The 27143-nt window shown below is 36.9% G+C and overlaps 1 protein-coding gene across 3 annotated transcripts; it reads right to left on the reverse strand.

Annotated features, from left to right (window-relative positions):
• Positions 1–20035: 20035 nt before the first annotated feature.
• Positions 20036–24183, reverse strand: LOC129439325 (leukocyte cysteine proteinase inhibitor 1-like). Of its 3 annotated transcripts, none has more exons than XM_055197955.2 (5): positions 24107–24179; positions 23951–24000; positions 21095–21162; positions 20748–20858; positions 20036–20388 (listed from the first exon to the last, which is right to left on the reverse strand). In XM_055197955.2, the coding sequence occupies exons 2-5, from the start codon at positions 23964–23966 to the stop codon at positions 20299–20301; spliced, it is 285 nt and encodes a 94-aa protein (XP_055053930.2). In that variant the 5' UTR covers positions 23967–24000; positions 24107–24179; the 3' UTR covers positions 20036–20298. The 3 variants fall into 3 exon arrangements, with proteins under 3 accessions (XP_055053930.2, XP_055053929.2, XP_055053928.2); XM_055197953.2 differs by having other exon boundaries at positions 20037–20388; positions 23951–24020; positions 24107–24183; XM_055197954.2 differs by lacking the exon at positions 24107–24179 and having other exon boundaries at positions 23951–24076.
• Between the last annotated feature and the right edge of the window lie 2960 nt (positions 24184–27143).

A 27143-nucleotide genomic window follows, 5' to 3' on the forward strand; every position in this document is an offset into this window, starting at 1 on the left:
GGTTTAAATATGTACGGGATTTTTGCCCATCGCCTATACCTGCAAGAAAAGATTGCCAGAAGACAGATTACTGTTTTTATGGATGTAACCTGCAAATATTGGCCCTACCTTCAAAGAGTTGCAAAAAGCTGTCCAGAGCTCCAGCACTTTTTGAAAGGAACACACTGACTTTTTGGGATTTTAGCTTATTCACCGTATCCCCCAGAGTTAGATAAGTCCATACATATGCTTCATGCACTGTAAAAAATCCAATTAATGAAATGTTGGAAGGGCAAAAATATATAAGTTTAACCAATTTTCTTGTTTGGGCTTAGTTGAGAAGACATATTATTTTAAGTCTACATAAATCTTTGTTTAAAACATTAGGTGAATGGTAATTTTCAAATTCAGTCAACATTCAGAATGGCTATGTTGACTGAACTAATTAAGACAAATCTGGTCAATATGTGGACTTATGACAGCTATGTTTCCTGACAACAAAATGCTCATAATATTACTGTTATTTGGTAACAAAATGTAATTTAAAGAGTTGTTCAGGCGTGAATGTATGTGCTTTAAGTTTAAATATGCGGTCGGTTAATAAAGATAGCGTCTATTTAAAAATGTGCTTGGACACTTTCGGACGGAGAAGAGCTCCAGATGAGCTCCAGAAAATCCCCGCCCAGCGCAGCCTCGCCTCGGCAAGCCCATCAGAAATCGACTGCTGGCTCTGTGGCGTTTAAACATGCGATTTAATTCATTTTAATTTCTTATACTCAATAATAAAAGGTTTACCGGTATGTTTTAAATCATATTTTAGGATTGCACTTAAATGATATCGCTGTTGAATGATATTTCATATCTTTCACATTTGTTATAACTGGGCTGCGTACTGCCTGCGAATTTGAACTTCAGAGCTGAAGGAGCGAGTGGAGAAATAGTCCCAATATCATAACAATCTTAAATAAAACTTCTAAATTTCATTTCAGGTTTATTTAACAGGGACAATGCACATCAATAATACATTTAAGTAATGTACAATGTGCCAGAATTAGCCAAAAGGCTATTTTACATCTGTTGTCCCTGGACAGATCGCATGATGTCACACCTAAAAAGATAAAAATATTATGACCTTACAATTTTAATACAATAAAAAGGCAAAATATAAATACAAGTATACAAAAAAATAAAAACAAATAGTCAATATGAAAACTTTGACTCCGCACTTTACACATGAGTAACGATAACACAAGTGGCTCAAGCAAACTGACAGGACAGGAAAGATGTGGTGTCTATGTGTAGTGCTGACAGTCTTGATTACCTATTAGCCATTTCTTTAAGTGAAGTTTAAAAGAAGCGTAAGTTTTAAAATTCCTAATGTGTATTGGAATGAGATTCCATTCACGAGCTGCCTTAACTGAAAAGGCTGTTTGGCCAAATGCACTCTTCCTCAATGGAACAATACAATCACCTCTTGTTGCACTCCGTGTAAATCTATGTGTGTTTGGTACAATATTTACGAACCCGTGTTTATACCCGTGTGTGTACCCGTGTGCGTGTGTGCGCGCGCCCTGCGCACGCTCGCGTGTGTGCATGTATGTATGTATGTATGTGCGTGCGTCTGTGTATTTTGAATTTAAAATGTTTTAACTCGGAAGGATCTGGATCACAGGTCATTTCATCTGAGATCAATCCGCACATATAACAGCCGGAATCACTTACTGATTCACACGACACAAGTCATCAGCCGTTTCCTCAAGTTCACGTCAAGTAAGTGTTTGTAATTAAATGTTAATTTTAGAATATATTAATCTGCAAAGACGCAAATACTCGACGTTTTTGTAATGATATTTTTGTAAAGATATATTTAGAAGTGTGTTATGTTATGTGTCCGAAGTAAAGTGGAGCTATTTTAGTTAAGATAAAAAGCCTGTATATAGGGTTGGTTTAACGGACAGGGTTTAGAACTCTGTCTTTATTATAATTGGGACATTTTTACAAACAAACCTTATAAAATACAATACTGGCGTGCATTTTGAGACAAAACAATAGCACTCATATGTTAAGAGATGTCAATAAGTTATTTTAGTCAGTGAAAAGCCCTGTCCGAGAAAACCGCCCAATAGTGTTTAATTATGTGTGATGTCTGAGGGAAATTTGGCCTAACGTTAACGTTATTTAGGGAATAAAGTCTTTTACCGTCAAGCTTTATTATATTAAACATGTTATTTATGTATGTGTGTGTGTTTATATTCCTCTGTTTATCAAACCAGAGCGGAGATGATGTGAGAGGCAGACCAGAGGGCTGAAGAAAGTCTCCTAAATTACCCTGCAGATGTTCTGACTGACTTTGGAGTGCTTTTTGGACTGTTTTATGCCCTCTATTTAAAGAAGACTTAATTTTGTATGTTCAGTCTGTATGATAAGTGAATAAGTGAATTAAAAGCTTTTGTTTTTATGTGACTGAAGTTCATTATTTTGTTAACAACACCAGCATAAATTATTTGATAAATAATTTAAAAATGTTATTTGAAAAATCCCAAATAATAAATATTAATTGAAGTAACACATAAAACATTTAAATTTTAAGTCTTTGCTGTAAGTTTTTAAAGATTCAACTGATTAAAACATTTTAGTTGAATTAACTATAAAGCTAATTGAGCAAACATACTTTTTTATATTTGAGTCAAGTTTGGGCCAACTAAAAAACATCAATCCAGGAAAGACTTTGGAGACAGAAATTGAGTGAACGTAAAATTTCTGTGGAACTAGTTACTAAAAAATAATTCATTGAGCCAACAATTTATTTTTTACAGTGTGTCTGTGCATGCTGTAACCCTGGATTTCCACCAACTGCGGAGCAGCTGCAGATCGGCTCCGCTGCTTTACGGCTCCGCACTCCGCCGTCCGCCAATACCCACCAGTTCCATATTTGTTGCAGAGCGGCTGCGTGCTAAAGTGACGAGGACCCATAAGGTCTCGCAAACTCACGTGATGATCGCGCGATATCTAGTTCTGTCTCCGCCCATTATGACGTTAAATTATAATGTTTTGCTGGACCAGCCCAGATCACAACACGAGATCTCATGAATTTAGGTATGATCACGCGATATAGTCATGGCTCCGCCCTGCGGAGCTGTTCGGCATCTGTCAAAAATAGAAGCTCTGCGTATTTGTTCCGGAGGGCTGCGGATGCACGGAGCTGTGACGGATTCGGAACGCAGTCAGTGGAAATACACACATTGACTTGAATGGAAAACGATTGACTCCGCCGCCGTTCCGCAGTCGGTGGAAATCAGGTGTAACTCTGTCTGACGCACCCACCGCTAGCCTAGCTTAGCACAAAAACGAACTAAATGGCTCCAGCTAGCATACTGCTTCCAATAAGTGACAAAATAACGCCAACGTTTTCCTATTTATATGTTTTGATTTGTATAGTCACAGCGTGTACAAATAACAAGGTCATATGAGACACAGCCTTCTTTTAACCGTATTCATACTGGGAACTATATTCTCAGAAGAAGAAGCACTGCTACTTGGGCGGAGTGATTAGCGCAATTCTGACGTTACATAAGGCTTGTTTGAGATGAGCAAATTCTGCGCAGAATCTATCACCGGTGATCAGCGCAAGATGCATGTCGGTTAGAAAAGTGTCCGACTTACGTTTTTTTTATTGCATATGAACATATATATATATATACATACATATATAACAACAAGAGAGTTATAACAATGTATTGTACATAAATGTTGTCAGTGTACATATGTAAATGATTAATGTAATCCAAAATAAAACAATACCAAAGTTAGCCAGAGAAAACAAACAAACAAAAAAACAACCCCCCCCATAAGTGGTGCAGATTACTTGTCTATATCAAATTTGCAGATAATATTAGAAGCCCTTAAAGCTTTTTATTTTTACATTTGTGTGTCCGACTTACAGTATTGTTCAAAATAATAGCAGTACAATGTGACTAACCAGAATAATCAAGGTTTTTAGTATATTTTTTTTATTGCTACGTGGCAAACAAGTTACCAGTAGGTTCAGTAGATTCTCAGAAAACAAATGAGACCCAGAATTCATGATATGCACGCTCTTAAGGCTGTGCAATTGGGCAATTAGTTGAATTAGTTGAAAGGAGTGTGGCATTCAATCACTGAGGTCATCAATTTTGTGAAGAAACAGGTGTGAATCAGGTGGCCCCTATTTTAGGATGAAGCCAACACTTGTTGAACATGCATTTGAAAGCTGAGAAATGGGTCGTTCAAGACATTGTTCAGAAGAACAGCGTACTTTGATTAAAAAGTTGATTGGAGAGGGGAAAACCTATAAAGAGGTGCAAAAAAGGATAGGCTGTTCAGCTAAAATGATCTCCAATGCCTTAAAATGGAGAGCAAAACCAGAGAGACGTGGAAGAAAACGGAAGACAACCATCAAAATGGATAGAAGAATAACCAGAATGGCAAAGGCTCAGCCAATGATCACCTCCAGGATGATCAAAGACAGTCTGGAGTTACCTGTAAGTACTGTGACAGTTAGAAGACGTCTGTGTGAAGCTAATCTATTTTCAAGAATCCCCCGCAAAGTACCTCTGTTAAAAAAAGGCATGTGCAGAAGAGGTTACAATTTGCCAAAGAACACATCAACTGGCCTAAAGAGAAATGGAGGAACATTTTGTGGACTGATGAGAGTAAAATTGTTCTTTTTGTGTCCAAGGGCCACAGGCAGTTTGTGAGACGACCCCCAAACTCTGAATTCAAGCCACAGTACACAGTGAAGACAGTGAAGCATGGAGGTGCAAGCATCATGATATGGGCATGTTTCTCCTACTATGGTGTTGGGCCTATTTATCGCATACCAGGGATCATGGATCAGTTTGCATATGTTAAAATACTTGAAGAGGTCATGTTGCCCTATGCTGAAGAGGACATGCCCTTGAAATGGTTGTTTCAACAAGACAATGACCCAAAACACACTAGTAAACGGGCAAATTCTTGGTTCCAAACCAACAAAATTAATGTTATGGAGTGGCCAGCCCAATCTCCAGACCTTAATCCAATTGAGAACTTGTGGGGTGATATCAAAAATGCTGTTTCTGAAGCAAAACCAAGAAATGTGAATGAATTGTGGAATGTTGTTAAAGAATCATGGAGTGGAATAACAGCTGAGAGGTGCCACAAGTTGGTTGACTCCATGCCACACAGATGTCAAGCAGTTTTAAAAAACTGTGGTCATACAACTAAATATTAGTTTAGTGATTCACAGGATTGCTAAATCCCAGAAAAAAAATGTTTGTACAAAATAGTTTTGAGTTTGTACAGTCAAAGGTAGACACTGCTATTTTTTTGAACACACCCCTTTCAACTAATTGCCCAATTGCACAGCCCCAAGAGCGTGCATATCATAAACGCTGGGCCTTGTCTGTTCTCCGAGAATCTACTGAACCTACTGGTAACTTGTTTGCCACGTAGCAATAAAAAATATACTAAAAACCTTGATTATTCTGGTTAGTCACATTGTACTGCTATTATTTTGAACAATACTGTACGTCTGACTTGCTCTGATGTCACGCTGACGTGTGCAAAATAACTCTCGCGATAGAGAGGCGGGCTCGTCGGATTCTACAGCCGAGCGCAGTTGCTCTCCACCGACTGCGTTGACGAAAAGCACGATGGGAAAAGACTTGCTGACGACACAGCTTAATGCTCATTGGCCCGGGGATGTCAGCTGATGACTTCTTAATTCTAAAAACTCTAATTCCTGTAGTAGTTTTTATATTAATTAAATTGTTCTTTACTATGACATTAATATTTTTAATGAATTCCTGTAAACTTTTGTATTAGTGTTGATTTATTTGTACTGTGAGCTGTTTATATTTCACACAACAGAAACGAATTTGTATTACCACTAGACTTAGATTTATTCATCCCAACATTCACCAAGTAACCTTTTCCAGTAACAAACAGTTCACCTTCGTTGATTCTCCTTATAAACATCTTTATGTAAATGAATTTATTGGTATTTAAGTTGCATCTATTTAATCCACGATAAAATACGCGAACCTGATCTCTGCCTATGCTGACGTTTGTAGTCGACTGGACTGCGAGATTGGTGAAGTGTCTGACTTAAAAGCTCTTTTTTCACTCCTCCCCTCACTGCAGGCGTCTGCTCTCATCTGAATTTCAGGCAAGGCAAGCTGCATCTCAAACAAGCCTATTCACACAAGGGCGTAACCATAAACGCTTCCCATTTACTTTTAATGGGTGACGTCATGCGTTGCCGAACTGAATTGTGGATCCGTCGGCGCCGCGTCACTGCTGTTGCTCACTGTAGAAGTTGAACATTTCTCAACTTTTCAAGCGGCAACGTGTGCGTCAGCCAATCAAATTGTCTTATGCAAATATCCTAGGCAGAGCCAGTCAATTATGTTTATAGAAGACCGGAGCATGTGTTGCGGCCACGGAGATTGGGTTTTGGCCATGTTTCAGAAAAGCCTTTCATCCTAGCCCTAATAAATATACACAACAATGATGTCTGTTTATTAAGTTTCTGATTAAAGTTATTGTGTTCCTTTTTTTAGATTTGTCAAGCAAGAGACTGTTACCTGTAAATGAAGACTCATTTCAGACAGTATATTTAATATTCATGTATAAACCACTGATCTATATAAATGATCAGTGGTATAGACATATAAATTTTACAGCGCTTTTAAAAATGTCTTTTTTAATGTAGTAAGGATATATACTATAACTCAAGTATGTATTTAACTTTATTTTATTAAATATTTGTGGTTTTTAATGCACTTGATTATTTGATAACAGATAATAAACGTTATAAAGAGAGTAAGGAAAGAGGATATCATTTCACTTAATACTTCATCTCCTCCGTCCTCGAGGAAAGGAAGCAAGGAAAGGAAACGAGGATGCAAAAATAAGAATTGAGAGCACCCCTACACTGGTCATTTGTGATCAACTCCCCCTAGTGGTGAATCGTCAGATTTTCGAAACGTTTCGAAACAGTTATGACGTAATGAAGCCTCGTTTGCTAAAATCACGTGACTTTGGCCCAAGCTCCGAACCAATCATTCGAAACAAAAGATTCGTAAATGTAAAAGCATGCTTCGAAATCGCCCATCACTACTATATCTATGTTTCATTTTAACCAAAAATGTTTTTTTGGTTAATCTACAGATTGTTAGAACAATGTAAACACTTTATGGATGTTTCTTTTCTTACAAAGTAGGAACAATAGGCATACGAAAATAAAATAAATAAGAAAAGGTTAAAGGGATAGTTCACCCAAAAATTAAAATTCTGTCATCATTTACTCACTCTCATGTTGTTACAAACCTGTATAAATGTCTTTGTTCTGTTGAACACAAAGGAAGATATTTTGAGGAATGTTTGTAACCAAACCGTTCGTGGACCATATTCTCTTACACAGTAGGAAAAAATAATACTATGGAAGTAAATGGGGTCCATGAACGGTTTGGTTACAAACATTTATCAAAATACCTTTGTGTTCATCAGAACAAAGACATTTATACAGGTTTGTAACAACATGAGGGCGAGTAAATGATGACAGAATTTTAATTTTTGGGTGAACTATCCCTTTAATAACAAAACAGGGGTAATGATTTTAAACGTTGTCGGTAATTTTGTGTCAGGATGTGAACATTTAAAACATCTTTTAAAACATTTTTTTAAAACAAAGTAATATGAACATGAAAAAGTTTGTTGTTTTTGTAAAACACATTTAAATATATAAATGATATTTGTTTACTGTAAAACTATGTATGTTTTTATTGTTTTCAGAAATTCTATCCAAGACCAAAATACATCTACGCATTAAAACATTTGTTGGTCTATAGAATATTTAAACATATGACTTGCAGCGGCAAGAAAACACCATGAGGCCCTACCCATGTCTGTTTCGGGTAGATAGACATTTTTTAGGTGTGGTATATTTCTAGGAATTAGGTTGAATAATCATATATTCATATCATATATGATCATATATACGTAAAGTCTTTATATTTTTTAGATATTGTTTTTTTAGCTTACCGTGTCATTTAACCAATGGTTAACAACCCCTTAAATGTACAGTGGCACATTTTTTTACACATTAAATATCATCTTTCCATAATTTTTATCTGTAATACCAATTTTTATTTTAAGATGTAATCTCAACAAAATGGGGTTATTGAGATAGACCTGTTTTATATACATTTGAAATGTAAATCTTTACAAGACAATTATTATAACAATGTCAAAAACATTTACAAAAACATGTATTTGGATTTTAAAAATGTTTGTGTTAAAACGGATTATTTCATTTCACCTTTAGTTTTAGTAGAGGTGGGGTCATTATTGCTTGTTATCTAATTTCTCTGGAAACAGTGAAGATACAATTTAGTTACTGTTTCTGTATATTCATTGTTTTATTCAATTATTCATTGTTGTTCAGTCTTATAGTTGTCTCAGATTTGTGAAGTTTCACGAGCTGTCCTGTCTGTGTAAACAGAGATAGATAAAGAGAATGTTTATGGAAGCTCAAGATTTTTGGGATGTTGCTATTAAGCAACAGTGCATGCTGAATTCATGCTTGTTGGACATGGGTTGAACGAGGTTTGAACATTGAGACATATGCAACTGAAGCTATCCATCAATAAAACTCTTTTCTATATTATCATCTAAACCTTCGTCTCATGTCCTCTGCTTGTGCTCTCCTCTAGCAACAATTGATCCACCTCTTAACTGACAGAAGCCTGTGAACCAAGTAAATTTATATTTTCTGACATGATCTGGCGTCCGGGGCTGGATCGTTTTTTATTTTGTCTGTGGTGTGGAGACCTGATCTAACAGAGAGATATGCATTGCCATGAGACACGTGCACACACACACACATTCACACACACGCACGCAGACTTTGAACATACGGTACTGTGGAGGCAGCGCTGTCGTCTCTCCCTCCCCTCCTGTCAGTACAGCGGCAGGCGGCGTTTCTCCGAGAAGAAGCTCCTCATTAATACAGTGTCCACTCGGAATTAAACTTGTGAGTGAGGTCCTTTTCAGAAGCAAGCTGAATCACCGCAGTGAACAAGTCCATATCTTCTGAATGTAGTAGTCTGTTAGGCCCGGGGTCGGGCTCCACGGTAGAGGTCTTCACGGGTCCACTTAGATCCGAAAATCCGAGGTCCGACCCGAGACCTGATCGGGTTCGGGTCTAAAAGTTTCAAATGTGCCTCGGACACGGGTCGGGTACAACAATAGCGGTCTCGGGTAATTTAAAAATGAATGTGTTTTTTTTCTGAACGGACCCGAGAAGACCCGAACTCTCTCGCCTGTGTGCGTCAATGTCCTTTTCAAACCTCTCATCTGTTTGCCAAGAGCGCTTGCGACATTGTGCGTTTGTCGGAAGGTTGATTTTCGTTGAGACAAACATGTCAGTCTATTATAAATTTACATTTTAGCGGTTACGTTGGTGTCGTCGTCAGATAACAAAGTAAAACCAATGGAGCAGCTCGCCAAATTGGTTGCAAGCCCACCGGAGTTTCTTTCTGTCTGACTGCTGCGCGTCTTTTGGAGACTGTTGTTGGGCTTTTAACCATTTGCGGATAATATCCATCTTAAAGCAGTATAGCTAAGCGAAAACTCATCCAGTTTAAAAAAAGTGCGGTAACTGAGCGCATAGTTGAGCGGCTACACTGACGTAGGCTACGTCACGTACGTGTCGTACGTAGCCTCGTGATAGGCTGTTACAGTGTAGCTAGATTCCCATCAATCAAACAAAATCACACCATTGTTTTTTATATTTTTAATGTTTTAATTATAAAGAATACAACATTAATGCAACACAAAATTTGCAACATTAATAATTTAAAATGACAGTATTTTTTTAAATACTGGGGGGGGGGCACAAGCGTCCTTGAGGGCGGGCCCGGCCCCCTAAGGCCCGCCCATAGCGACGGGTGTGAATACATTCATCTGAAGGTGGTTCGCGTTCTCATGAGTCAAGGGATTGAAAAGATTCAGTTTGATGGATACTAGTACCCAAAAACCTTAGATGACCCTCTAACACCCTTTTAAGTGTCTATAAACACACAGCTCTCATGTTTCACAGGTTTCCAATATATTTAAATTATGGTCTGCTTTTATTCAGTTAGGGCCATTTTTCATTTAGAAACATAGCTGTGGCTGAAACTTTAGTACTGGAGAAGTGCCTTAGAGACTGGATAGACCGAAATCTGTAAACATTTAAACGCTTCATCCATCTTAAAACATGCATTATGTTCTGAAATAAAGATTTGATGGACTCAATCAACTTTGAAGTGTAGTTTGGTTTAATGTGTGATGTTGTGGATTGCTGTTGCACTTGTGTTGATGGTACTGTAACAATTGAAAATAAAAAAAGTAAATATAATGTAATAAATGACTGACGGACACATCAATCTCCTGATCCAGAATGAAACAAACACCACAACTACAATCAATTGAGAATAAAGTAGTGATTTATTAACATCAAAATATTAAAAGTATAAATCTTCAGGAGAGGACCAAGCCATCATAACAAACAAGAACTCTCTAACTCTTAAAGGGTCTAAATGAGCTGTATCAAAAGAAAAAATAAGCAAACAAATGACACAAGCTTACCTCTCTCCCTAACTAATATAAACAGGAATGAAAGTGTCAGGACTTGTCTTGTTTTATATTTATGTTTTATCGTGATGGCAGGGTTCTGACAGTCTCTTGTTTTATGTGGAGGCTCATGGCCTTGTATATTGGGTCATGTGCCTCTGGTGTCTCGTTCCAAGTCCCCGCCCCCTTGTTCTCCTTGTTAATTATTCATTATTAGTTATCCCTCACACATGTGTTGCCCTCATTTAGTTCCCCTATTTAATCTCCCTTTTGTCTTGTGCTGGTTCATTGTGTTTATACGTGTCCTGTCATGCAGTCGTAATTGTTCATTCAGTTTAGTGTTTCACAGGGACGTGAACATGGGGGTTGCTCAGGTTGCCCGGGCAATTGCCCATATGCCCTTCTCGACTCAAGTTGCCCTTCCGAGGTGGAAAAAAATAAATGTACTTTTACTTTTTAAAATAAACTTTCACTTCGTTGCACTGTGCGGCGTTCCTCGCTACTGTATTTTAATTAATTACGAAATGTGTATTTTATTTTTAAATTGCCGTCTCGTGTTTCTGGGGCATTCGCGAATTAATGACTCGTTTGAGTCGATTCCTTAATTGCAAATAAATGAGTCTTTTGAGTCGATTCTTTACAAAGCAAATGGGCCAAACGTTTTGAATTTGTTCGCGAATCAGTTTTAATTAATTGTTCAGATCGCTGCAAAAACTGAATCGTCTGATGCAGTTTTACATGTAGCCTATGTAGATTGAAACACGCAGAAAATGATGACGTGAATATGAATTTACTAATCTTTTAACTAAAAGCAAAACTTCACACATGTAACCACCATTATATACGCATGACCTGTTCGTTGTTAGACACAATCACGCACAATCTCCAGAAACACTGTAGCACAGATTGAAGAAATGATTGACGTCTGATTCGCTGTTAACTGTACTGTATGATGTAAGTGCTTCTCACAACACACACGTGAGATTACAACATAAGAAAACATGAGTTTTGTCTAAAATCAGTTTGTATTATGTAAGTGTAAACTGTCGAGACCATCATAGGAGATTCTCTAATGCAAAACTCTCGTCAGTTTACTTCTGATATTTCAGCTATAAGCTACATCAACATTGAGTTAATTTTATTGAAATGCTTGTCTATTCTGTGTTTGTATACTTTTTCTGTACTGTTTGTGTATGTTGCAGTTTTACACATACATACATACACTGAAAAAAAAATGATTCATTGAATTTAAATTTTTTACAGTAAGTGGTTGCAATCAATTTAATTAAGCTACATTTAAACAAAAGTTTTATATTTTATTTTACTTTACTAATCTTTTTCGTTTAAATGTAGCTTAAATAAATTGATTGCAACCACTTACCTTAAAAAAATTATTAAATTCAATGAAAAATTTTTTTCAGTGTACTGTATAAGTGCCCTTCATATCTGTTTCATCTTAGTCTAGTTTATCATGTTAAGCCAGTGTTTGTAATATCATGTTTTATGTTGTTTTGCCCCCTTGTGGGCTTTTGTTTTCTTGTTCTTTGTTAATAAATGTTCTATGTTCACCCCCCGACATCGTCTGCGCTTGGGTTCTCTTGTCTCCCGTCTCAAACCCTGACAGAAAGGGGGTAGAAATAAACTTACTCCCTCTCCTTACAGCCTCCATACTAAAATAAACACAATAACCAAACAACTCAGAATATCAGAAACGAAAGTGTGGACAATCAGTGAGCTCACATGGTTTACAAAATTATCCAAGTTAAAGGTTTGGACCAGGTGAATGAAAGTGTAGCCGTCGGTACGTCAGCTGTCCTTTATATCAATCTGCCGAACCCCAGAGCACATTCTGGTTAATCCACTCCACCCAACATTATCTGTCTGCAATGCAGGAGGCTGCAGTTTCAGGACAACAGTTTCAGGAACGCAGTTCTAGGACCCTAGATTTTGTGACAGTGTCACTTAGCGAATCAGAGAATCGCAGTCCCAGGATTGCATTTCCAGGACCCTAGTTTTGGAGGACCAAAAAAAGTGTCACCAATACAGTATTTTCACCCAATTTTAAATACTTTTGGAGTTTTAGATGTTTTTTAAGTTTATTACACCCAAATACTTTCTTTATTGAAATTAAATCTGGTTTCTAGGAATGTTGAGCAGTGGCGGCAGATGACTTCTTTTTTTGGGGGCGCAAGATGCGAAGTTCGTCCAACATGTATGTAGCCCGTTATGTGTGTGGTTCGTAATTTCAAAATAAGTGTTCTGCGCATCATGTGATCCTATGTGCATCACGTGTCATGTCAAAATAAGTGCCTGCTGCAGACGCGTCTAAAGGGTTTATGATAAAAGAGAAGCTCGCGTTTGCCAGATACTCGAATAATCTTATGCGTAATCAGAGTTTACTGTTAAAGGAATAGTCCATTTTCTTAAAAGAAAAATCCAGATAATTTACTCACCACCATGTCATCCAAAATGTTGATGTCTTTCTTTGTTCAGCCGAGAAGAAATTATGTTTTTTGAGGAAAACATTGCAGGATTTTTCTCATTTTAATGGACACCAACAATTACTTAACTCAACACTTAACATTTTTTTTCAACGGAGTTTCAAAGGACTCTAAACAATCCCAAACGAGGCATAAGGGTCTTATCTAGCGAAATGATTGTCATTTTTGACAATAAAAATAACAAATATACACCTTTAAACCACAATTTCTCGTCTAGATCCAGTCCTGAAAGCGTCAGCGTCACCTCTTGCAATTCGTAATGACGTCAAGAGGTCACAGAGGACAAACGTGAAACTCCGCCCCAGTGTTTACAAGTGTGTTGAAAGAGGACCGTTGTTGTATGTTGAATGATACTAATTAATGTCTTTGTGTCAGTTTATTGTTTAAAATGGTCCGCAAATGTGCGTTTTATATATGTAACACGTGACCTCCCTACGTCACTACGCATTTACGTTAGGTCCAGGGCCGGATTAACCATACGGGCAACTGGGCAATTGCCCAGGGGCCCAAGACCTCCAAAGGGCCCCGGGCAGCAAGGGCACGAGCAAAATACTGTATCTGGTAATCTCCCGCTGGCCGCTTTATATTAAACAAACTGTCAACACGGGCTTTTGCGCTCAATGCGCTGCAAAGAGAGACGCTGCGCTGCCTGACTTTGAACGTGAGTTGAGAGCGGTTGAGAGTCAGTCTCATGCGGACTGACCAATGAAGAGAGGGCCTCAAGTTAAGACCCTGTTCTCATTGGTCAGTCCGCATGAGGTGGGCAGAGCCATAGGTGGGTAAAAGGTTTGCCGAGCGTTATGTGACGCAAGGCGTTGCTACAACAGAAAAAAACGAGACATGGAGAAGTGGGAGCGCGAAGCGGAAATTAAAAAAGGAAAAGGACATCAGAAACGCAGAAAATGTAAAGTATAAACTAGGGCTGTCACTTTTGTGAAAAAATCATTTTCGATTTTTAATATATAAGTGTTCATTGAATCGATTGTAAAATCGATTTTCCATGTCTAAAAAAGACGTTTCCATTTAACGCCAAATAACAGACAAATGTAAGAGAGCGCCTGAAACGCACAAGTCAGCACTATTTCTTATTCATTGTCATTAAGTTTCGTGCAGAATAAAAAACAGCAACAGTAGTGCAACATTCTCTAAAAAAATATGCAGAGTGGACTGTCTGCTGCCATAAATGAAAAATATTACTGCAGGTTCAACCGGCTGCTTTTATGATTTAGGCAATTCAAAAATTATTTTAAATAATGATTCGATCCATTTCAAACAACTGTTCAAAAATGAAACTTTAAATAGACTTACTTGAAGTTGAGAACATGCTGTGTATTTTTTTATTAAACGTAACCGACACTTAGGCGGCACTAGGCAGGCACAATGAAATGCGCAAAAAGACTAGGGCCATTACAAATTATTGGTCAGGAAAACAAGTCGATCAACATTTTAGGGGTCAAGAGCAGAGCGCTTTTCATTCACTATATGTCCATCTGTTGAGAAGACGCACTCCGACCGCTCTGATGTCCCAGGGAAACTCGGGTACTTCGTTGCCAGCTGCGTATTTCGTACTGCCAATCTTCCATCACAAAAGCGGGTCGCTGTCAGCTCGCAAGGGTGGCTCCTTTTCATAACTCATCATCTCCTGTAAGGTCACAATTTCGACGCTGTCTCGTGTTGCACAGGTTTATTGACGTTGTCCTCCATTTTCTTTGCAAAACACTAGATGCAGCGATTGAAAGCGTGAAACTATAGGTGCGTAAAATTGCTGGGTATTTTCTGTCTAGCTTTCGCACACCTACTGCACTTTCGGAATTCTTTATTTTCTTTTTCTGCTTGTTTGTGAGTTTTGTTACATCCTATATTTTTAACTGTTTAATTCTTTTAAAATTTATAGTGTACATATTTGGTTAAAATCGATTGCCTATTTTCGTTTTCGAAACGTTTTTTGGTTGGTCCGATCGATTGTGCAATCGATTTTCGAACGAAAAGTGACAGCCCTAGTATAAACAGTGGTGTAGTCTACGTGATACGCAGGTATCTGCGCGATCCGATCGGCGTATTAAAGTCAAATTACTATAGGGGCGCGAAAGAACCCACATCCGAGTGACAGCAAAGTACAGCGAGAGCGATTCCAGTTATCACATGGAGAAATCTGCTTTGAATCGCTCTTGCGGTACATTGACATCATCAAGAGGTCTGCTTAGCGCCAAATGAAGTCAAACCTGCAGTGTAGCTGCTCACGCGACACTGTAAACAAACCGACCATGTGGAGAGTTGAACGAGTGGAGCAGTGCACAACATAAAATCCGGAGAGTTCACAACACACATGTGAGAAAACAACATTTAAATCATCAATCCAGTTTATTACTATATGGAGGTAAGGCTCCAATAAAATAAAATAAGCCGGTGTATATGTCCTGATGGTTTTTAGCTGCCTTCCAGCATGTTTGCTTGTGCTTCAGTGTTAAACTTACTTACTGTGTTCATTTATATATCTACGTTCAAGATGTAGCCTATATGATCTTAAACTTCTGTGAGGAAATTAATGTCCGCGTTGATGTTCAGTTCAGACTTGCAAATTAAAGATCATTTTCTTCACTTTGGTTTGGGTGTCTAATATTAGGCTATATATGATGGTCTTGTAATAATAATTAAGTAAAAGCATATTTTCATTTTTAGACACTGCTTGGATATGCAAAAAAATAAGCTTTTTATATCAATGACTATGCAAATTAGAGTTAATCCATGGTCATCTTAAATGTGTATTAAAAACTTCTGTTAAGTCAGATTCCGTCAACGACAAGGACAACTCAGCTAAGTTAGCAAGGACTTTTCTACACCGCCAGCTTACTTACAGCCCGGAGATTATACAGATGCTGATGTGTTTTGTTTTCATAGCATCATATGTGAGTGAATGTCTTTGATAGGGGACATAGTAGTGCATTTGTATGAGCATTTAAATATTTGTAAATCAAAATACACCTGATGACAGTTAGAATTTGAAGTATTGAGTATATTTACTGTATATTACAGTAATATATTTTGTATATGACCATATTATGGTGATCCTCCTGGGGTCGTGATGATGGGGCCCTTGAATATTGTTGCCCAGGGTATAACAAAGTGTTAATCTGGCCCTGGTTAGGTCGCGCTGGACCGGATCTAGACGAGAAGTTGTGGTTTAAAAGTGTATATTTGTTATTTTTATTGTCAAAAATGACAATCGTTTTGCTAGATAAGACCCTTATGCCTCGTTTGGGATCGTTTATAGTCCTTTAAATCTCTGTTGAAAAAAACTGTTATGTGTTGAGTTAAGTGTTAAGTGTTGGTGTCTATTAAAGTCCATTAAAATGAGAAAAATCCTGGAATGTTTTCCTCAAAAAACATAATTTATTCTGGACTGAACAAAGAAAGACATCAACATTTTGGATGACATGGTGGTGAGTAAATTATCTGGATTTTCCTTTTAAGAAAATTGACTATTCCTTTAAGGGAGTGTCTTGCATGTATTTTATGAACATGAACAGTTTTTTGAACTGTGTGCAGCAGGCACTTATTTTGACAAACGTGATGGTTCATGACACAACAAACACTTATTTAAAAAAAACACAAGCAACACACGACACTCCGAACATATATTTTGAATTTGCGCCCCGTGGATTAGCAGTCACGAGCTGCCATCTTAAAAACATTTAGATTATTTTAACTAAAAACAAAAACAAAAAAACAATGAGTAACTAACAAATTTTCATAACCAGCATAATACAGTTTTCTTGTGCTGTCACTAAGTCAACACAAGCTTTCATGCAACAGTTTAGTTAAGTGAATGTGCTAACAATTCTTTTAAAGCATTATCTATGGCTATATGCATTCAGGACTATTTAACAAATCATGATCTACATTAACTTTCCAATGAAATGCATCAAGATTGTATTTAATGTTCAAATAAAAATTGAACACTCTGGTTGCCATCTTTGCTGGTCCTCTAATTCGCTAGGTGGCATTGTCAGAGAGAGAGAGAGAGAGAGAGAGAGAGAGAGAGAGAGAGAGAGAGAGAGAGAGAGAGAGAAACCCACAACAATCCCACTAGATGGCAACATTTCTCTCAAACCACATAGGCTTCAAATAACCTTTTAGTCTCTCGGACCGTAACACGTGCTGACCTCCAATACTCTAAAATCATGATGTAAAAACGAAAGATTATTAATAATGTCATAATTATTATCATTATAATTTAAATAACATGATTAATGAATAATGTATAAACTGTCTCACTGTCAAAAATAAAGGTACGAAGCTGTCACTGGGGCAGTACCCTTTAAAAAAGGTCCTAATATGTACCATTTAGGTACAAATATGTTCCTTTAAAGGTACATTTTGGCAGTTCAAAGTACTAATATGCACTCTTTGGGTACAAAGGCGTACCTTTTTGAAAGGGTACTGTCCCAGTGACAACTTTTGTACCTTCATTTCTGAGAGTGTATATGATGGAAAATGTAATTATTTTCTTAATTCTTTTGATATCGCCTACCATGTTTGGCTAACACGGTCTCACACCCATGGCGTCAATATTTGACGACACTTGACCATGCGTCAATATGTTGACGCGGAGGGTATACTTCAATACTATTAGGTACGCGAAATTAAACAGTTGTCGCCTGGCATTGGGGTTAGGGAAAGGTTTGGGTAGGGATGTCATTATGTAAATCTAACCCTTAACCGACGCGAAAATGGTAGAAAATGGTAAGAAAATAGGAAAGAGAATGCAACGGACTTAATAGTATTGAAGTCCCCAGTTCGTCAAAAAATGACGCGAAAGGTATACCCTCCGCGTCAACATATTGACGCATGGTCAAGTGTCGTCAAATATTGACGACATGGGGTGAGACTGGGTTGGTTTGGCACACCTATACACACTATCATTCAAAAGTTTAGGGTCATTTACTTATTGACTTATTAAAAGGATATAAATAAAGAAATAAATTAAACTTCAGAAAGAAGTTGCCCTTTTTCCCGAATTTGCAAAAATAATTCAAATATGTGCACAATGTCAGTGTGTTTTATATTACTCACAGGCTGTGAAGTCAAAAATGTTCATGTTCTTTACTAGTTTTTATATATTTAGTTTATTAGTTATATTCATTTTATTATATTCTACATTACTTTCTTAAAGGCGGAGTCCATGATGTTTGAAAGCCAATGTTGATATTTGAAATCACCTAAACAAACACGCCCCTACCCCAATAGAATCTGGACCTTCTGTTGATAGACCCGCCCCATACATACGTAACCCGGCATTTGATTTGATTTGATTGGCTATAAGTGTGTTTTGGTAGTCGGCCCGTCTCCTCTTCCAAAGCGTTTATCAAACATCGTGGACTCCGCCTTTAATGTTGTTTAATCTAATGCTGTATTGTCTTTTAATGCTGATATGGTCTCCATCTCAAGGTCAAGAGAATTTTATTAAACTTATACTTTATTGCAATAGTACTCCTTTAAACATTTGACTCACTATAAGTGCCTGTGTAACTTCTTGTCAATAGTGGGACATGATCCCCCAACACACATTCTTTCAGGATCCCATAACCTGCACTGTCCACTTCATCATTCACTCCTCCCACTCGTTCACTCTCCCCTGAATTCTAATCCCTGTACCTGTGTCTCATCACCATACTCCTTCAAATACCTCACACTCACATTCATTTTTTTTCTGGTGTCATCATATAGACACTCAGACTCACCCGTGCTACTCCCCTGAAACTTACAGTACCTGTTGTCATCTTCAGTTTTTGAACTATTGTTAGAAAAGGGCTGGATGAATGAATACAGTGTGGATACCTGTCTATTATAGACAGATATATAAACAATATCCACTTCAAGTATACAGACAAATAGTATTGAAATATTTGCCTGCAAACTTAATTTTTAGCAAGTGCTACAACTAACACCCTGCCTGTTACAATTAAGCCCACCTATGGGATAAGTTGTAACGTTTGCACTTCTGTCACGTTTGGTGTAATTGTCCAAGAATGGTAAGTAATAGAAACAATCTTCAAATGTTCATTTGTAGCAGAGATGTGTGTGTTGCAAAATATAATGAATCAAACTCAAATATTTTTTTGAATGATTGAGCCAAAACCAAAAAGCGTTAGGTTGTGCCCCACTCTCCCCTACTCTATCCTTCATATCTAAATAGTGAAATACTACTGTATTCACATGAATTACATCTATTTTAATTGAAAGCGCTTACTGTCTCTTTTGGCAAGGCAGTGAGGAGCTGTAGCTCATTTGCATTTAAAGGTACAGACACGAAAACAACATGTTTTTGCTCCCACCTAAATTGGGGCATTTTGGAGATGACATAATAAATTATTTGTAGAGTATTTTGAGTTGAAACTTCGCAGTCGCATTCTGTGCACACCTGAGACTTAAATTAAAGCTTGTAAAAATGTGCATAATAGGTACCCTTTAAATGGTAAAACACATTAATATTAAATAAGTAAACAGAAAAAATTCATGTATTTTACCTGATATTATTTTAAAAACTTTGAACAGAAGTATTTTAAAAGCTGCACAAAATATGATCTGAACAGAGTTAAAAGATAAAGTGATTTCTGAAAGTCTGTATAGTTCCATATAGAAATGTCAACAAAATGAATCTATTTTACTTGAAAGGATTTTTAGAGAACCAATGATGGTTCCTTCATAGCATCACTGCAAAGGACCCTTCGAAAACCTTTATTTTAAAAAGTGTTTTGTGTTTGTGTTTATATACACTACCATTTCACATTTTAAAAAAAGTGTAGTAAACTTATCATAACTATAGAATAACACAAATATAACTTGAGGAAATATGTTATTACAGTACAAAAAAATCCAGTAGCCTACTGTAAGTCAGGCACCATCACACATAATATCAAGTCCACTAAATCTTTATTTTTAGGACATGATGCATGTTTTAACACATATTAAATATAGTTTAAAGCTCTTCATTTCCTCCAGATTTAAAGCAAAACAGCTCATCCATTTTATATATTACATATCATAATATTTCAGAGAAGACGACACATGTGAAACCGCTGGTTTATGTATATGTGTAAAAGAGAGATGAAGACAATTTTGCTTTTAATGCTGAACATCTGTCTGTGTGTTAAAATTGAGGCAGAGGGTCTTTTTTCTCTTAAGGGTACAGACAACCAATGAACTTCAGTTCCTTTGAAGGAGATTCAGTCACCTCCAAATGTAGGTACTTGCCACTTGCTACATGCACCTGAGAGAGAGAGAGAGAGAGAGAGAGAGAGAGAGAGAGAGAGAGAGAGAGAGAGAGAGAGAGAGAGAGAGAGAGAGAGAGAGAGAGAGAGAGATTTTAAAAGTACGTTTTAAACTTTAAGTGGAAGTGTCCTGGACTGGGTTAAGATAAAGCAAGGAATATTTATCGAAGTAGTTCTACAAACATATTTTACAAAAATATTACTGGTGTGCATTTTTAGACAAAACAATATTTTAAGACAGTATGTCAATACCAGTTAAGTCTGGGACTAGACTTAAACCCTGTCTGGAAGCTGCCCCCTAAGTGTCAGTACCACATGATGTCTGTCTTTTTTAATAAGAAATATTTTAAAAACTTACTCTGATTGAGTACTTCATTTCTTGTGCTTCATTATCAAATTGAAAAATGTATTTTATGGCAGTGAAATCATCAAAGATCACACCTGCAGAACTGCAGGCATCTGGCTTCATCTAAACAAACACACATATAACTACATATTTTTTTTATATTATATGTGAATGATGAAAAAAAATATAAAATACATGTTTTGATGAATTGAATTAGTATGTAATCATATTTTAGAATTATTCTTATATTTTTATTCCTAAAACATGAATGTCCATACACTTCAGTAGATCACTGAAATCTAAATATTTAATGATCTTCTGCATATCCTCATAATTCATCAGAAGTTTTTGTCTCTCACCTTATCACAGATCTCCTGGATCTCTGGAGTTGCATCCCTTTCAGGACTCCAAACAGCGTTTACCATTGCTGTAATGTTATGGTGATGGAGTCAAAGATGAAGCAGAAATATGTTATCAGGTCTGGTTGAACTCTTAGCAGTGATGATACTGATTGATATGATCCAGATCATGTTACCTGAGCTGTCATGACAGAATATGTCCTGTGAACTTACCAAGTGGGCATTTATAGATAAATAAAGTTTAATTTGAGGTGTTCTGGAATTGTGTGATTTATTTTTACCTTTAATGATTAATGATCCTAATTCTAAGACTAATTCTAAATATTTTTACTATACACCCACAAATCTCTCACAAACCTGCTGATATTTTATATTTTGTATTATATTATATATGCTTATTTATGAACCTTCCAAATACGTCTGACCAGAACTGTTGTGTGATAATTTTTTTTCAGTGAGCTACTGCAGACCAAAATGATTCATTTAATTGACTTAATTTTTTTTAAGTAAGTGGTTGCAATCAATTTATTTAAGATACATTAAAACTAAAAATAAAATAAAATAAAATAAAATAAAATAAAATAAAATAAAAAAATAAAATACATTTGTTTAAATGTAGCTTAAATAGATGTATTGCAACCGCTTACCTTAAAAAAAATGGAGTAAATTGAATGAATCACTTTTTCAGTGTAGATTGTTGAGTTTGATGAAATATTTCTTCATTAATCCTCTTACTTTGTTATTTTGTCAATCTCTTAGGGGTTAGTACTTCCTATAGCAGCTTGCATCACATTGAAAGATCTGCAACTGGCCTTTAAAACTACCACTGGGTCAGCGCCTCCTAACCTTCAATTGCTTATGCTTATATCCCCTAGATCCCCCAAGCTCAGGGCCGCATTAAGAGCGCACTGGGCCCCGGGGCTATGAATTACTGCAGGCCCCCCCCCCAACACCACTTTAGGTCACCAACTACAGAGAGAACACATTTTTCTAAAACACTGCTGAAGTTGTTTTACATAAATATAATCTAGAATAATTCAGAATAACAGTTGCACGAAAAAAGCTGTTAGATTAACACTAACCTGTAAACATGACTTGCTAATAGCGAATATAGGGGTGGGCGATGAGCTAAATGTTTTATCATTATACGAGTCATTTTATCTAACAATAATGATATACTTCACAGTCAAGTTATATTACTTTTAATAAGAATTTTATCATATGGAAATTTAATGCCACTAACATTTCAGAATTCTTTTGACCAATTTCCATATCACAAAAAATAATAGTCACTTAAGAAAATAATCTCAAGCTTACTGATGACAAGAGTTACAATTAATAACAATAGAACAAAGGCACACAAGAAATCGACCTACTTGAAAAACTTAAAGCACTGAATAATATTATATTGTGAAAAGTAATCAAATATACAGTACCTATCTTTCATTATAAATTCAACATTCATTCTTATTTATTTTACAAAAGTGATTCAGTCAATGGCAGTAAATTACTTTATTTCTGATGTTTGATTTATTTATTTATTTATATTTATTTAATGTTTATTTGACAAGGACAAATGGATAAAACATTGCTCTATAAAAAATACAAAGTAGATTCCATGCATACAGGTTTATAGCCAAGACTAATTTGCAACCGCTGTCCCTGGTTAGGCTTGTAAGGTTAAAACAGAGATTACAGAGTATTGAAGCACAAATTTATAGCTATTAAAATATATACAATAAATACATCAAATACATCAAATAAGATGTGGGCTTAAATAGATGTAGTAGTCACTACACAGAATCTAAACAAATTTATACATTAAGTTGTAGCCTGTATAATCAGCGTTCACAAAGTTGTTTCAGTTTTAGCCATTGCTTTAAATGTGTATTAAAAACCTTGAGTCCTTTCAGTGTTTTAATTTCTGATGGTAAAGCATTCCACCATTTTATGCCATTTTAAAGTGATGTCTGACCAAATGTTGTTCTACATTTTGCGACTATACAGCCTATACAGTGCGGCGCGGCTTTTTATATTGCTAAGCAACCACCGAGTAAGCTGTCTTGTCAATAAAATATTGACGCGTGAGCGCTCTTTTACTGTTAACTGTCATATTAGCAGAAACTTTAAAAATAGGACGCTTGCTCTGACCTTGTTTGAGGGTGAGAGGTGCACAAAGACGCAGGAGAAAGTGAGCAAGTGGAGTCCGGTTCTTCAAAGCCCTTGTAAACTTCCTTACCACAACGTAAGGCCCGCCTCTCTACTCATTCGATTGGACAATGCGCCCGACGCGAATGACGTCGGGCGCTTCTCCGCTCTCAGCGCTTCTTCAAAAGCGCGTGCTGCGGCTGGCGGCAAAAACCTAATTTGTAGGGGGCGTGGTAAGGCTTTGGCAATCAGATGTCTAGTAGCAGTCAATCTGCTTCACAGCCAATCACGGGCCCCCTACTTGTTCGGGCCCCGGGGCTTTAGCCCCGCCTAGCCCTATGGTTAATGCGGCCCTGCCCAAGCTCTACAACTTGTGGTGCCATCCCAAAAAGGGAAAGAAACACTATCGCGTATCTTCACTGGATCTGTTCCACATCTGTGAAATGATCTGCTGGTTGCGACATGATCTCCTGACTCTGTAGCTTTAAGAATTGGCTTAAAACTCTTTTCTATCATTTATTTACCTTCTCTGTCAAAAAAGTGAAAAATTACTAGCCCTAGGCTATGTATACTGTGTTAGACTAATTCTAGTGCACTTATTATTGTTCTTGTGTTGCTCAAATTGCTTCTATTATTACCTCATTTATAAGTTACAGTGTCTGCTAAACGACTAAATGTAGCCTAATATCAATGTAAACTCATACTTGCCTTTACTGTTACCCATCCTTAGCCGACTTATGCAAAGATTCTCTTAAAATCTGTTGAAATCAAAACGCCCCTGTTTGCAGTAAAACATTTCTCAGAAAATATTAAACTAGAGGTAACTGAAAATAAATTTAGAAATATAAAGTTGAACAGACTTACCTTTGTTTTAACAAGTGACAACAGGGTATCTGCTGCTTTTATATTAAATGTGTGCCCTCACTGGCACTTTCCCATGACACACCTCAGTAAATACAAATAATGTGAGATAACCTGGAATTCTTCCTGGAATCCAGGTAGGTAATCATGAGATTATTGACCCAAGCTAATATATAAATAATATTACTGATCGTCTGTTTTAAAGTGCAATATTTTATATTGAAGCAAGATCCCACACTAGGGTTTATGGACAACTGTGTAAATGCATATATTTGTACAACAGTGGGGAACCTTCAGGGCCTTCTACGCCTTCAGAGAAGGCCTAAAAAAATTAATAAAAATATTTTTTATAATAATACTAATAAATAATAAAGTATTCAATAAAAATATGTTTTTACATGTTTAAATTTATATTTAATTTAATTTAATACATGTAATATATTTTCTCTCATCTATGTTCTAACGTTAAGCTTACTGTCAGGTTCATATCCAATCAGAATCGTCTGTCTCTATTAAGGCCCGGTAAACTGGCTCATTCATTGGTTAGGACTTCAAGAATCCCAAGGAAGGCCAAGCTATGTGTTTTGGTGTGGAGAGTGACGGGCAAATCGACCAATCACGCTTTGATTTCAAGTGGGCGGGTAAAAAACAAAGCATTGTAAGCCTTCATGAAGTCCTAATCATGCAACAAGCTGGATGCGAGCTGCCGTAAAACACCAAAGAAGAAGAAGTCCTAATCATAGACCGTCTAATGGCCCGAATCTCTGCGGTGAGAGTGGTTGAGGTAAATGGCAGAAAACGTGATTGACGTTGTGGCTAGTTTGATAGGGCTGAGGTAAAAACGAAATTACTTAAGCGGGTACTCGTGAAGAGCACAGCCGAGAGATGCGCGTGCAGCTGCGCTGCGCATATCAGACGTGAACACGAGAAAAATAATGGGTTTAATTATACTTTCACTTCCTGACAGTTTTACTTGAGGATAGTAATGACTGCAGACGACGCCGAATTACATACAATATAATTACCTAACTAAATCTCAGAGAATGCAAAAACATTCACCGGGGCTCAGGCTAGGGATTTTGCGAGCCCGCAAAATATAACAGTTATAAGCCACAAGGAGGTGCACTGAGAACGCAGGGTGCTATATTTCCCCTTATGAAAAAAGACTAACAAGCTATCCTACAGCTAAATATATATTTACAAAAAACAAAATTAAATGCAAATTTACAGAGCAGCAGAGTCTGTATTTGTGTTTATCAGTTAGATTAAAGTAATTTTTAACTTTAAAACTGCATTTAAAGGCAAACGATGCCTATTCTGTAATTTAACTTTGCGTGCTCAGAATTTTTACACGTTCACTGTATGATTTAACGAAATACGAATAGCCTAGTATTATATTCTGAATTTTAAAATTTATGAAAAACAAACTACTCTCAATTTATTTTGGTGTTTTTTCCCCCATGCTCACTTGTCTCCATTTTCCTGTTTTTAAGAATTAAGGCGGTGTAGTAAGTAGAACCTATCCATTAAATTTGTGACTTTCATTTATTGCGCCATGCGTAATTGCGCATGGAGAGGCATTTGCACTTCATTGCATATTTTGAAGGCCCAGCTGAAGTACTCACGGTTCGCCACTGTTGTACAATGTATAGGCTACAGTATATACAGTACTTATGCATATGGCGCCCCACAAGGCTGTGTGCTGAGTCCCCTGCTTTACACCCTGTACACTTATGATTGTACCCCTGCCCACCACAGTAATTCATTCATTAAATATGCAGATGACACCACAGTGGTGGGGCTTATTGCAAAGGGTGATGATACTGCCTATAGAGACGAGGTGGAACGGCTGACAGAATAGTGTGGAGAGAATAACCTGTTACTCAAAGACCAACGAGGTAATTATTGACTACAGGAGGAAGAAAACCAATATATCACAACTGTACATAAGTGGAGTCTGTGTGGAAAGATTGTCAGACTTCTGCTTTTTGGGAGTCCACATTGAGGAGGATCTCACTTGCCGTGTAAATACCTTTGAGCTGCTGAAAAAGGCTCAGCAGAGACTTTACTTGAGGGTGCTCAGAAAGAACAACATCACCCAGAGACTGCTGATGTCCTTTTATCGGAGCTCCATTGAGAGCATCCTAACATATTGTATATGTGTATGGTACAGTAATTGTACAGTAGCACAGAAAAAAATCACTTCAAAGTGTTATTAAAGTGCCCATCTTGACTGCTTTTCCAGTTTTGTCCACAAATGCGTATGATCCGTGAAATATAGATATATAGTCTGTTGTTTACATCAGATTTCCCATGAACGTCTTGTAATACTAGAATATAATACAATCTGAGGACTACGTCGTTAACAACGAGATTACACTTTAGGTTCCAGTAAACACAGAAACACGCGTTAAAACATAAGATATCCAAATAGTGCTGTTATTTCCGTGAGACATGATGACAATGTAGGATGACAACAGTAATGTATGGAGTGTTTTTGCGAAGTGACTGGTCTCTGTAGCTACCTGGTGGGTGGAGACCTGAGTAGTGGGGTGGGCGGGAAAATTCAAACGGAATGTGACGACAAGGCTAGTTACGTCACAACAGAGGCAGAGGACATTCAGAAACCTGTATCTCACTCAAAACAGCATGGATAGATTTTTTCCAATTTTGTATGCGTGTGGAAGCACAAGTAAATCATTTAATTTGTTATATATGATACTGGATGACAAAACCAGTCATAAGGGTCAATTTCTCAAAATTGGAATTTACATCATCTGAAAGCAGTAAAAATAAGCTTTCCATTGAGGGTTTGTTAGGATAGGACAATATTTGGCCAAGATACAAACTATTTGAAAATCTGGAATCTGAGAAAAAAAATTAATATTTAGAAAATCACCTTTAAAGTTGTCCATATGAAGTCCTTAGCAACATATCTTTAATACATTTGATATATTTACGGAAGGCGTTTATAAAATATCTTCATGGAACATGATTTTTATTTATATCCTAATTTTGGCCCATAAAATGTATTATTAGC

Source organism: Misgurnus anguillicaudatus, chromosome 22 (genome assembly GCF_027580225.2).
Source record: "Misgurnus anguillicaudatus chromosome 22, ASM2758022v2, whole genome shotgun sequence".
Taxonomy (NCBI): domain Eukaryota; kingdom Metazoa; phylum Chordata; class Actinopteri; order Cypriniformes; family Cobitidae; genus Misgurnus; species Misgurnus anguillicaudatus.